The sequence below is a fragment of the Pseudonaja textilis genome, chromosome 2 (assembly GCF_049901715.1).
Source record: "Pseudonaja textilis isolate UNSWEBS1 chromosome 2, rPseTex1.2, whole genome shotgun sequence".
NCBI lineage: Eukaryota > Metazoa > Chordata > Lepidosauria > Squamata > Elapidae > Pseudonaja > Pseudonaja textilis.
This window is the reverse complement of record NC_141991.1, coordinates 78,293,197-78,310,150: the sequence shown is the minus strand read 5'-3', so window position 1 is coordinate 78,310,150 and position 16,954 is coordinate 78,293,197. Positions and strand designations below refer to the sequence as shown.

General features: G+C 39.4%; 1 protein-coding gene across 2 annotated transcripts in view; it reads left to right on the top strand.

Moving 5' to 3' along the window:
- Positions 1–16,954, top strand: part of JADE2 (jade family PHD finger 2) — a 228,057-nt gene that overhangs the window by 185,564 nt on the left and 25,539 nt on the right. For both annotated transcript variants that reach the window (XM_026696488.2, XM_026696487.2), the window contains exon 9: positions 9,234–9,695. In XM_026696488.2, the coding sequence (XP_026552273.1) occupies positions 9,234–9,695 (462 nt within the window). The remainder of the gene's footprint in view (positions 1–9,233; positions 9,696–16,954) is intronic.

The window sequence follows — 16,954 nt, the reverse complement described above, 5'->3', positions numbered from 1 at the left end:
AATTCTGAAAAAATCAACATGAGTGGTTAAAAGAGCAACCATCCAAAAGAGACTGGCTAATTATATTGAGCTGTGCTGGCGCAGTGGTTAGAGTGCAGTACTGCAGCCTACTTCTGCTGGCTGCTGGCTGCAATTTGGCCGTTTGAATGTCACCATGGAAGGTTGATTCAGCCTTTCATCCTTCCAAGGTGGGTAAAATGAGGACCCAGATTTTGGGGGCAATATGCTGACTCTGTGAACTGCTTAGAGAGGGTTGTAAAGCACTGTGAATTGGCATATAAGTCTTAAGTGCTATTGCTATTGCTAAATAAAAATTGAAGAGAGGTTATGCTAGTAAAATCACAAATATACTATGGCTAAAAGTAAAAGAATAGTCTCCAACTAGCATTTGACGAATATATAGACAAAGTGCCCAAAGTAAATGATAGTTAAGAATTATGATATGGAAAAATATTAATTTGTGCATCCCCAGTGTCTATCCATTAATATTAAGGAAATAATATGCCGCGTGAAAGCTCAAGCATCATTTCAGTGCTCCAAGGCACCAGTGATATGTAACTGTTTGTCAAACATCTTGCAAAGCTATAACTAAAATCACCAGCAACCTTAAAGAAGTGCAGCTAGAATCATCTAACGTCATGTGATGATTGATAATTGCTGCAGATCTTCACTGTACTCAGTTCTTGGGAGAAACTGGGGAGAAATGCATGTTGGTTCTTTGAATTCGGAATAACTCATAACTTGCATTATGAACCAATTTGACCTAGTAGTTAAGGCACCAGGTTAAAAACCAGGAGACCATGAGTTCAAGTCCCACCTTAACCATGAAAAGCAGATGGATTACTTTGAGCCAGTCACCCTCTCTGAGCCCAACCCGCCCCACAGATATGTTGTTGTGGGGAAAATAGGAGGAGAAAGGCTATGGAGATTCTCAATTATCCAAATCGTGGTTGTCCCAAAGGTGTTTTTCAAAAAGCAACTGAACTTTCTTGGTTTTTTTTTTTCCTTTCAAAATATTTCACTTCTCAATCAAGATGCTTCTTCAGTTCTGTCTAGAAACTGTTTTCAAGGGAAAAAACCTCAAGAAAGTCCAGTTGCCTTTTGAAAAGCACCTTTGAGACATAGGAGGAGGAAGATGTGTTGGCTATGTTTGCTGCCTTGAATTGCTTATAAATATAATAAAGGCAATGTAGAAGTAAATACTTCATGACTTGCCAGGTAAAATTATATGGTTTGTAGAGACTTGAATATGATCTGAGATAAATTAGGATCTTGCTAATCTCACATTGATGGCAGAGGTATCCATTTTCAGTGGCCAGAATTGCATTAACATAATATAATACTCTACTATGGTGATATTTCAGCATATCCTAACGCCTTTTGCTGGAGTTCCTATAACATAAGATTCTACTGTTAATCTCAGCTCTGTTTGGAGTGAGATTGATGGGTAGCCTGGAGATTACTTGTTTCCTGCCTACGCCTCCCTTACTTTCTTTTCCCTGTTTATAAAGTGATGTTCAAACCAGAAGATGCTGCATTGTTCAGTAATAAATCCTGTTGGGAAAAAATGTGTAGATATATCCACTACAAGCAGAGAAAGAAGCCACGGCTTTATTTTTCTTTATTTTATGAACCCTTGGCCTTAAGAAAGACTGTAGGGAGAAGAGATGAAAGGCACTTTCTTTACTTTTCCAAGATACCTATGTGCACTTGAGATATTTAGTTGCCCATAAATCAGCATTAATCTTTACCAGGTTTGTAATTCCCTGAATTTTTCTTTCCCCTTATTGAAAAGGAAGCAAAGCTCTGATTCAACCCAAATGAAATGGAGTGGCTATTGATTTGGAAGCTGTCTGATTCTCTGATTATATCATACCCGACTCTTGATGGGGTTGTGTGTTTCCCCAGAATGAGCAGGATATCCTCCTTGGCTCATGGTCAAAGAGCAAGTGGAAATCATCACCAGGAAGAGTGTTGCATAGCTACACTCCTGATGAAGCAGTCGTGGCCTTATGTGGAACAGAATGTAGTGAATGTGAACACTGATGTCCTTATCATCACTAAGTTACTGTAACACATTGTACACCGGGGCTGCCCTTAAAGACCATCTGGAATCTTCAAGTACACCAGAAAGTGGCAGCATGCATGCTCAGTGGACAGTCTTGATGATACACCGCTGCTGTGGCAATTTTACTGGTTACCTATAGCTTCCTAAGTGCAATTTAATGCTCTGGTTAAAGACCTATGTGGCTTAGGGCATGAGTATCTTAGAGGCTGCCTTTCCCTAGTAGTTTCTAACCATCCTGCTGAAACAGTTAAAGAGTTCTGTTTCTGTTATTTGTACATTGGGTGATTGTAGAGCTGGAATTATCTGGAATTTCCTTGTAAGTGGTTCATAGACTTCCAAGTAGGTTGATTATGAAATCTTTCAATGGGGGGGTGGGAATAGCCAAATCAGCTTCAGTACTATAGGACTTGTGATCCTGAATTGCATATATGAATAAACATTTATAGGTTATCAGCCAATGATTGCCATCTTCTTTGACTAGAACATTCAAATAAGAATGTTTTAACACCCTGTGGTTTATCTTATTCCTGTTAGTGTGTGCGTACATTATCATGTAACTTAATACATTTTCTCTTTCAGTATTTCCTTCCTTGCCCAGATGAAATTAGTAGAATGAAACCCTGTACAGTTTCATTCTACTAGTCTGGGTTTTGGGTCAAAAAGAATGCATCAATAATGCCCTTCATTCTCGCTTTATTAGCATTCTTTGATACCAAAGGTTGAACAGGTATTCTTTGTTGTTCACCCATTAGCCCAGCTTAACTAATTATTTCCTGTGTGCATTTTGGGCAGAGTCCCTGATAAGCACCACTTGCCATCTGTCAAACGAAACCCTGGATGGGTGGCATTCTATTTACTTTATCTCTAAGGTAGCATGGATCATCTTTCCTGTGTAAAAGGTCATTGTGGAGGCTGTTGTTCCAGCAAAAGCTATAAACAATTTAAGAATGATATTAATACTGTTTGTGATGCACATAGCAAAGGCAAGTAGGGGGATGGGACTAATTCATGTATTGTTGTAACTTGAAAACTGTAGTAGAGCCAAAAAGTTCCTTGTTCAGCTTTTATCTTACTACCTTACCTGTTGCTTGTGCACGTAGCAACACAAAGGATCTTTCCAATCCCTCATTTTAAAGTACCCCGGATGTTACTCCCAATATAAACACAATTGCCTCCATTGGTAGCTATGCAATAAAATTACAGCTTTGGCTACTGGACAAGAAAACTCAGTTGGAGCTATTTATAGTTGGCAACTGCCTGCAACCTCAAAATGTAGTAAGAATAAGAAAAATAATGGTGTTGCATCTTTTCAACATATTTTTGATCCTCTGAGTCACATAGGTATGCCTACAATGAACCCCATCATAACTTTGCTTTATGAATCATAACTTTGCTTAAGTCAACTTTGCTTTATGAATCTTTAAAAAAAAATTTTTTTAAAAAAATCACTGTTTCTCCCATGAGCTATTTAGAGCATCCAGAAGTGGGAGGTGCTTCAGTCTCTTCTGGAAAGGCTGGGCATACGGGACACCTCCCCAGCGTCCCCCAGTTTTAGCTCAGCCTTCATGGTAAGAGGTTGTGCACTCCCTGACTGGAATGGTTTTCTGATTCAGCTAGTCAAAATTCAGGTTTGCTCTTGGGTTAATTCGGCTTGTAAATTTTTCCCCAATTAATTTGGCGATTTCAAGGCTTGTGGCTCAATTAGGTCATCCCCCCAATCAGTTTGAGAGCAGTTCTTTGTGGCTGGCAGAGTCTGCCACTGCACAGGCAGCCTGAGATGGCCACTTCAGGCAATTAGCTTATCTACCCCCCGATCGTCTTATCTGTGCGATCTTGGCGGAGCGCTCGCAGCTGCGGCTCACTTCTCCTTGCCGTTTCGACTGACAGGATCATTTATCTGACAATTTAGAGAGTCAGCAGCAACGGCTCATTAAACTGCTCAGGCAATTAACATCGGAGATTCTGCCTTCCCGCCATTTTCAACGGCTGGCTTCAAGTTCGCGCCTAAATATCACAGGCGCCATTCCCCGCTGGTTTCCCTTCTTGGGACCGGGGCAAGTGCCTTCCCACTCCACTTCCCTGACATTATTTCTCTTTTATCTTGCTGGCGTTGGATAAGCAGGCTAGTCCTTAAACAGGAATATTTTTTTTCTCCTTTTGCAATTGTTTTTGGATCGTTACATTGGAGTGAAAGCCGCAAATGGCATTTGGCAGATTCCAAGTACATAAAGCAAAGGCAATGGACTACTTTGTATAGAAAAAATTATGAAGAAAAAGATGGGGAATAAAACTTCATACCAGCCTGATATTCTCCTTGGGTGATTTTTGAAGTTCAGCAGAGCAGAAAAATGCCTTGGAGGATCATTGAAGCAAAAATGAAACCACAAGATAAATAAAACTATCCATGGAATTGCTCTTCCTTTTCCCTGAAATATCAGCTCTCATACTTAACTTCTCGGTATCCTGGGTGTTAATGTAATCACTCAAAGCCAAAGCTAGCATTTTGGTAATTATAAGATCCTGGTTATATAAGCCATTCAGGGTGCTGCCTACTGTAATAAACCCTTCAAAATAGCTGCTTACTGCAGTTTAACTGGCATTAGCAGCTAGAATAGACTGATTTCATATGGGTTATGGCTTGAATAATTACGTGACACTCTGAGCCATTAAAAAAAAAGTGATGAAGAGAGGGAGGCTTGGAAGAAGCAGTATACTGTATATACCTGTTATATTCAGAGGAAATGGTGCCTTAGGTTTTGTTACCCGGGGAAGGGATCTAGCAGAAGACTTCTATAAAACCACTTTAAGCTTTAAAAATATATTGACTTTTTAAATTCTCTTTTCTCAGTGCAGTAAGCATTAATACATTTATTTTAAAAGATAGTGGCCCAAAATAAATTGAAGTCACTTTTTCCATTTTTAAATATTAATTAAAGACATGCATGCATGTGTGTGTGTATCTTTCATATCAAAGAGAAGAAATGGTGAAAAGTTAGTGTCTCCAGATATATTACAAGTTCGGGGTGGGGGGGAATCATAAATTTTTCCCATAAAATTATGCCCTGTTTGCCAACCAAAAATCAAGATACTATGGTTTAAGGATTAAAAGGAATAGTAACAAAGAACTACTGGTAGATCTTGACTTACAACTGGTTGTTTAGTGACTGTTCAAAGTTATGATCAGATTTGAAGTTCCAGTGGTTGATCCCCATGACCTGATTTTGGGTGTTTGGCAACATGGCTGCAGTTAAGGACATCTGCATTGTTTTGCATTTACAATGGTTTTGCCAAAATCCAGCAATGGTTTTGCCAAAACTTTCCGCTTTTGACAAAATTCCACCCATAGCAAACCATTGCTTCACTTAATGCCTGTAGATTCACTTGATGACCACAAAAAAGATTGTAAAATTGATCAGTCGTGTGGCTTTACTGCCAGCTACATTGCAGTCATATGTTGAGGACTTCCTGTATGACAAAAGACCCATCTTCTCAGCTGCCAAGTACATTAGTACTTAAGAAGTACACACAGTGTTCTTCCGTTTCCTTCATCAAAATCCCAATAAAAAAGGATGATTCAGTAGGGAGAATGGGAAGAAAAGGCCTTTAAATTTCATTTCTCTGCCATTAATATCTCATACTAATACCCTACATATCAGAACATCTCCAAATTACATTACTTTTATGTACTAATGTTCTTGTGCCCAATGCTCAGACACCGACCTGCATCATTTCTTATAACAGAAGTTTACTTTTAATATTGAAATTGTTTGTGTCTTACTTCATCTATGTGACACATTTTAAGACTTTTCTGATGTTCCATTCTTTCTTTTTCTCAGTTCCTCCCCCCAAAACATTCTGCCACATAGCTATTATAAGTAGTACACTTTTTCTGAGATTTGTTTATTTCATTTCCCTTTTTGAATCTTTTGAATAAAAGGGTTCTGTTTGGGTAAATCACGTTGCTCCATATAGATAAATAAATTTATATTAGGCCTGTGCATTACTTCAGTTGAGCATTTGAGCAGTGGTGGGATTTAAATTTTTTTACTACTGGTTCTATGGGCATGGTGTGGCTTGGTGGGCGTGGCAGGGGAAGGATACTGTAAAATCCCCATTCCCTCCCCACTCCTGGGGGAAGGTTACTGCAAAATCCCCATCCCACGAACCTGCTTTCCAGCTCCGTTCTCCTGTGCAGGGCAACAAAAGAAGACCCAGCCAATCAGTTGGGACTCAGGAGGCAGAGAATAGATGGAGGCAGGACCAGTCAGGAGGTGGTATTTTCCAGTTCTCTGAATTACCGTGTTTCTCACAAAATAAGGCCGGGCCTTATTTTTTTGACCCCCCCAAAAAACGGCTAGGCCGTCTTTTCGGGGATGACTTATTCCCCGCCCTGCATCCTCGGGCGGGCAGGTGGCAATGGCTTGGATATTGACCTCAGCGTTGGTGGGACACTTCGTATCGGGAAACCTTCCACCACCGTTGCTTTACCTTCTCCCCATGCTGCTGTGGCATTTAGAGCAACACTGCAGCGTTTGGTGCAGCCATGTGCGGCCAGCAGGGGTCCTCCCTGCAACCAGAGCCTGGCAGAGACACTCATCTTCAGGTGCTCCTTCCTTCCCAAGTCCCTCCAGCCTGATCCCAAAGGGGCCACCAGAAGAGGCCGCCTGAGGCAGTTATAGCACCCACCCATCCGTGGACAGGGAGGCAAGGTGACGGCCTGCTCCACGTCCTCCGAGCTGAGCCCTGCCGAGTGAGTGCCTCTGCCTGATTCCCATGCCATTGCAAAGTTTGGAGCTGCCGGTGAGTTTGGAGATGCGTGGGGGTGGGGACAGGCTGGGCGAGAGGTGGATAGGACAGGCGGCTTCGGGCTGTCTCCGCCAGACCCACCAGCCAGGGAAACAGCCCTGCTGTCACCTTGCCTCCCTGTCCGCGGATGGGTGGGTGCTATCATTGCCTCGGGCAGCCTCTCCCAGTGGCCCCTTCGGGTTTGGTCTTTGAGGGACTTGGGAAGGAAGCCAAGTTCAGGTCAGCCCGACTCTTTCGGTTGGCAGGCAGGTGTGCACCCACGGCTCGCTTTCCCAGCTCTGCCCAGCCCGCATGGCTCTGAGCAGAGATGAGCGGAGGGTCTGGCGGGGAGGCGCTCGCTGCTTTGGTGAGAGCTTCGCCGCCGGGCAGGAGGGCCTGCCTGTCATCTGTGCTGGGCACCCCAGGCGAAGGTCTTCATGCTCTGCCCGGCGCCAGGCAGGGATGGTGGCTGGGCGCTTCTCCCAGGGTGGGCTGATCCTGCGCTGCAGCCCCGGGAGATTCGCCTCCCCATGTGGGGTTGGGCTGCCCTCTCGGGCAGGGGAGTTTTTGTCATACCGGTAGTATGGCATTTAAAAGAATTGGCTTTGCCTTCGAAGGCAAAGGGAAGGCAGCGACAGGAGCACCTGAAGCCGAGTGTCTCCGCCGGGCTCCAGTTGCAGGAAGGAGCCCTGGCTGGCCACGCATGGCTGCGCCAAACGCCACGGCGTTGCTCTAAACGCCATGGCAGCACAGGGAGAAGGGAAAGCAACGGTGGAAGATCTCCCTATACGAAGTGCCCCGCCAAGGTCAACGCAGGCAGCACCATATCCGGGTATGCTACAAAAGTACTTCCTAACGGCCAGCCCCATTCCCCCCCCATTTCACATGTTTAATATAGGCCTTAATTAGGAGGGAGGGGCTTAATTTGATTTTATGCCTATAAAGCATGCTGGGACTTCCTATTGGGGAAAGCCGTATTGTTGGAGAAACATGGTACTTAAATTTTCCACTAGCGGTTCTCCAGAACTGGTCACAACCTGCTGAATATAACCTCTGCCTTTGAGCCTTCAGTCCCTTTCACATAGCTGCACAAAGCAAACCAGGATCAGTTTGTAGGTCGCATGGAAAGACTGCACGCAGACGCCAATCCAAGTTCCCACCTTGATTCGTTAATGAGAGGCATCCAGGTGGAGCCCCTTGCTTTCGCTATTATGATCCCAATAATATTGTCCAGCATATGGGCTAATTAGTTGAAGGTTTGTAAATAAAATTAATCAAACTGTAACATATAGCACATACATGCTAGTCATTTCTGGCTCTAGGGGGTGGTGCTCATCTCCATTACAAAGCCAAAGAACCAGCGCTGAAGACGTCTCCGTAGTCATGTGGCTGGCATGACTAAACGCCGAAAGCGCACAGAACGCTGTTACCTTTCCACCAAAGTGGTCCCCATTTTTCTACTTGCATTTTTACATGCTTTCGAACTGCTAGGTTGGCAGAAGCTGGGACTAGTAATGGGAGCTCACTCCGTTATGCAGCGCTAGGGATTCGAACTGCTGACTTTCTGATCAACAAGCTCAGTGTCTTATCCACTGAGCCACCGCATCCCTGTAACGTATATAGCCTCTGAAAAACTGCTATACTGAGAGTTAAGTGATAGTGAGAAGGGAAATAAAATTGCTTTATCAGTATTTGCCAAACTTTTTCTTTGGAAGAATGTATTGTGTGTATTTTTTACCTTTGTGATAGACCATAGAAAATGAATTACAGATACTTAGGAAAATTGTCTTCTTAGTAAGTATGCATCTCCTTAGCAGCACAGTGCACATTTTAAAAGCTGGAGCAGTGTATCGCTGTATTTGTTACATCTTGCCCCACAGGGCATGGTTATCCTCCTTCTCTTGGATGAATCTTTCATTATATTTTATACGTTATGTTATCACAGACGGCTATCAAACAATCGGAACATTTAATCTGATCATACTGAAGTATATACAATGGATCGGTTTAACAAGACAGAAGTTGGTCTACATTGAATTATTTAATTATGTCTCAGCAATTCAAATAGATCCCATGAGAAATAGTTATGTGATATAAAAATAATGAGAGCAGCAACGCAGCATATAAACAAGATATTTCTCAATGCTTAAATGGTTGGTGCAAATGCACGTGGGGTATTTCTTCATCACCTCAAGAAAATGCCAGTGTGAAAGCTAATGAGAATACAGTACTTTCCATTCCTTTACCCCTTCTTCTGTTTCTGTTGGTAATTTTCTCTTGGGCTTATCTTCTTGCAAAAATGTTACTAGTTGACAATATTTTATGTGCAATGTTCCAAGCAGCTGTTCAAGCATTCGTTCGCTTTTCTTTCCCATTCTAGTGTTCCATGCCTTCCTGCATCACAGCCTTCCATGTAACGTGTGCCTTTGAGCACAATTTGGACATGCGGACACTGTTAGCAGAAAACGATGAGGTAAAGTTCAAGTCATTCTGTCTTGAGCATAGCACTGGTGCCACCAAGCCACCAGATGACGTACGGATGGAGGCAGATCAAGGTAAACTAGACATGGAAAAGGTAACACTGAGAAAACAGAAGCTCCAACAGTTGGAAGAGGACTTCTATGATCTTGTGAAACCTTCTGAAGTGGCGGAGAACCTTGATTTGACTGAGTGGCTAGTTGATTTTGTCTATCAGTACTGGAAGATGAAGAGAAAAGCTAATTATAACAAGCCACTACTGATGCCCAAGACAGATGAAGTGGATAATTTGGCTCAGCAAGAGCAGGATGTATTGTACCGACGCTTGAAGCTCTTCACACACCTTAGACAGGATCTTGAAAGGGTGAGTAGAATTATTGGGATTAATAACTCTTGTTTGTATATTCCTGCTTTCCGCACTCTGGCACCTTCCAAATGTACAAAAAAATTACAGCTCCCCAAATTACAATGGAAATGTCCCAATTCATCTGTAGATTACAAGACTTGAGGGAGTTTAGTTTAATCAGCTTTCTCTACAGTTACTCAAACCTGCAGTGGACAGACATAGCAATAGCACTTAGACTTATATACCTCTTTGCAGTGCTTTACAACCATTCTCTGAGCAGTTTACCAAGTCAGTCTATTGCCCCCAGCTGACCAGGGAAGGATGGAAGGCTGAGTCAACCTTGAGCCGGTGAGAATCCTACTGCCAAATTGCAGACAGGTGGCAATCAGCAGAAGTAGCTTGCAGTACTGCATTCTAACCACTGCGCCACCGCAGTTCATGCATTACCTTATGGTTGTAAATTATTCAATTTCATTATAATCATGGGTTTCATATTTTTGTTTGCTACATTAATGCTGAATATGTCATTACCATCTAGTGAGGAAATGATAAGAACACCAGCTTTTCTTCTCTAGCTGGGCGGAAGTGAAATGATTTGGTGCAAACCAACCATAAATAGTTCAGAAGCATGCAAAATAAAATTATTCCTATTTCATTTTTTTTCTGTGGTTAAATATATATTTTTGCTTTTATTTTCAAGTGTGATAAAAGTGTTAATTATTAGTGCAGCCTAAGATCAACTTCTTATGCACATTCACTAGCTTGATTAGAAGACAAAATTTATGCCCATTACATCCTCTGGTTCTTTCATTGTATGTATGATAAGATATAATTGTAGCAAGACTGTGGCTGTAGGATGAAGGTTGAAGATGGGTGGTTTGGAACCGCCAATCTTTCGGTCTTCAAATACTTGGATATAATTCCTGCTTTAGCTAGTAGCTTGGTTGTTCTTTTTCCAAACACTTGTCTTCCACAGAGCACGTCATCTGTCATCTATCCCCTAATTCCAGTATATGTAAGAGATACTGTAGAAATGCCATATTTTGTGCCTTTTTTGTGATTAAAAATCAAAATGCAAAAATTGAAATAATTTCTATAGTGCCACTTCTTGGCTATATAGTATATAAGTGTGGCAACTAAAGAATTCAGCTCTTCCTCCCCCAACTGCTCCCCCTCCGGTTGAAAAATCAATCTTACAGGGGATAAACAGGAAAACATTAGAAAAATAATAAAATGTACTTTTTAAAATTGTAATATATATACATTCATTATAGAAGAACATAATTACAAAAAGTTGTCCCCAAAGACATACTAGAGCAGCTTTCAGGTTGTGAAGAAAAAAGATCCAAAAGTAAACGCAATGTTCCAGATACAGCATTGCTATAATTGAAGGAACTTCCACTGAAGATCTCTGAAAAGAGACTGGAAAGATTTCAAATTATTATTACAGATCACAAGAAAAAACTATATTCCTTGAATACAGGCTGAAGTAAAACCGAAAGTAGCCCCACAATACCACAGCTTAGACTTAGTGCAAATAAATCCTAACACAAATTCCTGACTACACATGTTAACAATGTCTACAGTCCTGAATCAGACTTTCTGCTTCAGACTTCCTTTCAGCCATTCTTTGGTTCACACAGTCACTGTCTACTGTAAGCCCAAGAAAAAATGCAGCACTACTAGCCTTGGCAAGCATGTCCATATTACTTCCAAGCCACTTTTTCAGCTTCAAATTCAAAGCACTGTGCACCTCCCTACTGAGATGATAGGATGGGATAAAGTACCAAATGAATACAACACAATATGATAACAGTATGTTATAATGTAATATAGTAGTTCTCGACTGTGGTTTGCAGACCTTTGATGGGGGCCACAGTGTTGTCATAAGGGGTCCATGAAGTCTGGAAGAAATGTTGTGATTTAAACCTTAAGATAAATCTTGGTGGTCCATGGCTACAAAAGGTATTTAAAGGGAGTCCATGGTGAAAAAAGGTTGAGAGCCATTGATGTAATACATTTCTAAAGCACAGTTATTTCTGGAATGAAGGCTCTTCTAAATACTGTAAAGCTATTCTCTGCTGCTTTTCTTATTTGGTGATTAATTCTCAGAGTAGAGATGAGTTTATAAATAGGACCAGGAAATATGTTAACACTGTCTTTTTGAAAGGATAGTTGATATTAGTGGAGACACACAGTAACCAATTACCATGGGAAATTGGCTTCTCTCCTCCCTCCCCCCAATATATTCCCCTGCTGTGTATAGTGGTAAGGTTGATGCCTACATGGAGTTTTCTTAAAATCTTGCTTTTCAAAGTGCCATGCTATAAATACTACCAGTTCTTACAAATTGCATTTTTTATTAGCTATGCACATCTGAAATTAAAAAAATAAATGGTATAACTAGTCACGTAGCTGAGGAGATGGGGACAGAACTGGCAGTAAGTTATCAGCACAAGAGCTGAAAAAGCAAAAAGGAAGATTTCTGAATACAAAGTACAAACAAGCTAAAAAAAATAAATCTGAGATAGGAAGCAAGAGGAAGATAATAAAGTGTGAGAATAAATATATGCAAGACAAGCCCTGGTAGTGAATATTTCAGGTGCATGCGGCTGCCCATAATTGGGACAAGTTGAAGGATAAAGCTATGGTTGATGTGCTCCAAGTACAGTGAGATGAAGAGTCAGAGCACAAATAAAAACAATGTTTTCATTATTTATTTTTATTCTATTGTTTAACATTATGAGTTTGTTTATATGTAATGAACAGCTTGTCTTTTTATAGAAAGCAGCACTCTGCAGCAAATATTTGTGTGGACATGGAGTCCGCATGCAACGTACATGACACTTTGCAAGTCTCATTTTTATAAAAACCCATTGTTTCCATGATCCAAAATAAATAGGAATGGTCATTGGAAATGGCTGTTTATAGTTAGAGAAAAAAGAATATTTTTAAGAAAACAAGAGTTAAAATTGCATTGGTCTCAACTGTTCTTCTAATTTGTGATTTTATTAGTACTTCTGCAACAGCTGTTGATCCTTTCCTGTGAACGCAACCCTTCCTACAGTCACAGATTATTATGGTCAGCTTAGATTTGAAAGTAATAAACTTTCCATTAAAACAAATCATCTATATGCATGCAAGCAAGCTTTGGTGTGGATTTATTGGATTTATCCTTGGTAATTTCTTGATTAGAAATTGACAGGGCAGGCTATCATATATGAGTATGGGAGCTAAACCCACATTCACTCACACTGAAGATGCTATCTAATTGGGTAATGAAATATCTGCAAGCAAACCATCAAGCTCAAACCACCAAGGATTCTGCCATTGTTTGTTCTGAAAAGCTATTTAAACCTCATAACCAGAGAAATGTAAAAGAATATCTCAAAATACAAATTGCATATTATACTTAACATATTGGATTTTTTTAAAAGTCCCAAAATCTTGTAGATCTTGTACATATACACAATAACAGCAGTATCTTTCATTTAATCAATGTTGCTAGATGGATATGTAGCCTAAATCATTAGGCTTGACAGGAAAGACTCAGTTCATTTAACAGTCATGATACAGCCTCGCCCAACTCTGAGGATCTGAGTTCTCTGCCAGAGCTTTTCTACTGTCCTGTTTAGATTTTCCCAATACGTATTCTCTGAGTAAATTGACCTGTCACTCCCAGCATCTTCAGTCAACTTGACTATTTGGAGGAAACCAAACTGAAAAGATTGATTTTCATTGTGGCACTAAAATAACATTTTCTGTGTATTGAAATAGGACAGTATAAAACCAAATAATGCCATGAATAATAATTACCACTGTAGTGATGTATTGGAGTGTATTGATAGTATGACAGCTGACTTATGGGCTGAAATTAGATGAACATTTTGCAAATCAGCCTTCCAAGGCTCAAATGCAAACTGTCCTCACTGACCTCTGTTTCTGCTTTAATGCTATCCATATTCCAAAAGCACCTTTATTCTCTGTTGATTCTCATCAAGTATTTCATCTGTCTCACAAAATCTTCCCTGTACGATTCTTCTAACTGCTTTTAACACTGTTTTACATTTCACTTCCTGCAGTATTTTCATCATCAATTTTCAATGATAGAAGTCTTGTTCCGTTTAGAAGTTGTTTTCTGGCATTGTAACAAGATGCATCTGGAAGCTCCTAATAGATAATTGCATAGATTTTAGTTTCTTCAGTTCAATCATGTCCAATTCTCAGAGGCTGCAGAATAAATCCCTGTAGTTTATTTGGCTTGGTTTTTCAGAAGTGGTTTATCAAAGCCTCCATCCTAGGGCTGCAAGAAACTGACCAGGCCAAAGTCACCCAGCTGGCTTTGTGCCTAAGGACTAGAATTTACAATTTCCTGGTATCTATCCTAATGCCTTAACCACTGTGCTATACTGGATTTCTATCTGCAATTATAGATAACTGCAATTATGAAATGTCAGAAGCTTGCAAAATTTAAATATGGCTTGAGATTTTCCAATAAATGCCCTGATATTGCCAATATTATTCTCTTCACAGCCACCATCTCAGCATTTTAATTTGATGGCTAGAATCCCCTTGCTCTATTCCCAGTTAACTCACCACAACTGCCTCTTAATATAAGTAGATAAATGTTATTTTATTTCTATTCGACCCTTCATAAAAGAACTTCAAAGCAGGATAGATTGCATTTTCTTCCATTTTTCCTCACAGCTGCAATCCTTTGAATTAGATTGGACTCAGAATGAATGACTTTGATTTGAAGACATCCAGTGAATGCCCACGTCTGAAGATGGGCTAAAAGATGAATCTACCCAATGCCAGCCCATTACCTTAACCAGTCTACTGTTGGCCTTGAATATACAATATTCTCTGGAATCTTGGCTCTCAATATCTTGCCATCTTCAGCAGTTCAAAGAGACACAGTTCCCACAAGTAGACTAAAATGTTTCCATTTTAGCACTGAAGGCATCATGAACTTTAACTTTTAAGGATAATAAGAAATTATTCTGTCCCAAGGCAACCCAAAAGCTCCCAAGGTCTCCCAAAATAATAAGTAATAGAGCATGAAGCTTGAAATTGTCTTTTTATCCTCATAATTCCCCAATTAGATAGAAAATATTAAAGATACTGGTTTTTTAAAAATTATTTGAACAATCTTACTGTCATATTTAAGGCTTGTTGAAATGAGTAGCTCACTTCTACCATAATTGGCAATCAGAGACTCAATATCTGAGTGTCTTTAATTTAATTTAATTTATTTTAATTCATGTGGAAGAGCCTCTTTGGTCTAGTGATTTAAATCCAGGACTAGAAAAATCTGTGTTAGTCTAGTCCTGCCTTAGGTAAAAAAAACCAGCAGGATGACCTTGAACCAAGCTTTTTTGTCACCCTGAGGAAGAAGGCAATGGCAAATCCCTTCTGAAAATGTTGCCTACAGGGATTTGTTAATGTAACTCCCAGAAGTTATGTCTAACTTGAAGCACATCTTAAGTAGAAATGTGGAGTTGAATCATTTGAAACAGTTCTACAGTGGAAGCCAACCTAAAAGTTATGTGTTGGCAAAACATTGAAGTGAATTTTCTGTATTAAACACAAGACGAATACTTTGTCAGTAGAAAAATCCAATTAAAGCTGCTATGAATTATACCTATAACTGCTTAGATTAGAAAATTATAAATAAAACATCAAGTACATCCTAATAAAACAATTTGTTTTGATCACTAAATGTATGAAATTCATATTACTAATCTAATAAAATCTTTTCACACATGAACGGACATTTTTCTTGTAGTTGACAAAAGCAAACCATTCAGTTTTGGAAACTTCATTCCCTTTAAAATGTAACTGCCCATATTTGTTTGGCTAATGAGAATGCATTAAGCCTATAATAGTCATATCTTCCATTCCCTTTTGATTGGTTTTATTTGTAAACTGACATCCTTTGTATTAATTTGCATCATATGTTTTACAAGGAAGTATGTTTAAACAAAGCCAAAACCAAGTTAACAGACAGAACCATTTAACAAACATCCTTTGTCTTGTTTCTTTAATCCTATTATCCCTTACACTTTTAAAAAATATACCTTCCAGACATAGCCATCCAAATGTCTCACTGCATCCAGAGACAATTAGAAAGAAAAATTGAATACAGTGTTCTCCTATCTTAACGACAAACGTTCTATTGTTGTTTGCCTACTTGGTTATTTACAGTTCAGATCCTGGAAGTTCACTGTCTATGTAAAACATCATTCACATTAATTCATTAGGAAAGATGAATCCCAATAATTGGGTATTATATTACCTTTCTTTTAACATTTCTGATGAGCTTTCCAGAAAAGCCTAGGAACCCAGAAGTTCTGTTATTACTTTGCAATGAAGAAAGAGGGATTCATAATGATGATAGAGGTATTATCAACAAAATAATTTGTAAACTCTTTTTTTTTTAAAGGTGACTAAACCTATCGTCGTCATAGGTCATAAAATAGTGAGAACGGTTATGAAAATATATTAACGTGTCAATATAAATTACTCTCATATTAATTTAACTTTCTTTTCCCCCCTATTTTTTAAAAATTATAAATATAATACAACATGAGCTTTAAAAGTAAAGAGAACTTATTAAAATTACATTAAGGTGTTAAGTTGTTCAGGAGGCAGCATAAACACCTGGAATTGGGCTTCTACCAATTCCTAACTCCATTAATCTCAGCCTGTCATATTTCACTTACATTGAAGTTATAATTCCCATAATTTCCCTCTAGCATAACCAGTGGGAGAAATTGTAGGTTAACATATTTGGAAGATACCAGATTGAGAAATATTGCACTTCTTGATTGCTTTATCTTAATGCAACATTGATCATACTTCCTGTCTTCTGCAAACAAATGCATATGTAGCAGTCTCTGGGCAATTCTGAGAGTTTTCTGTGGATTGAGCTAATATTAGAAGTTAAAAAAACCAAAGTGTCTCCTCTCCCTTCCTATAAAGGCTTGTTGTACTAAGCCTTCGTGTGATATGCTTGTTTGCAGGTTGACATGCATAACTGTTAACTTCCTCAAGGGCAGAAAAGTTCAATAAACAAAACAAAGAGAGTATTTTACTATTTTTTTTTATTTTACTAATAAAATGTACATTCACTTTGTTCCCTTCCTTGAAATGGCTTGCCCAATGCAGCTTGCAACATATAAAAAAACATAAAACCAATCATAAAATGTATTTATAGCACTTGAAAGAATGCAGCATTAAATTGGCATAAATACTTTTGAATGTTATTTATAACT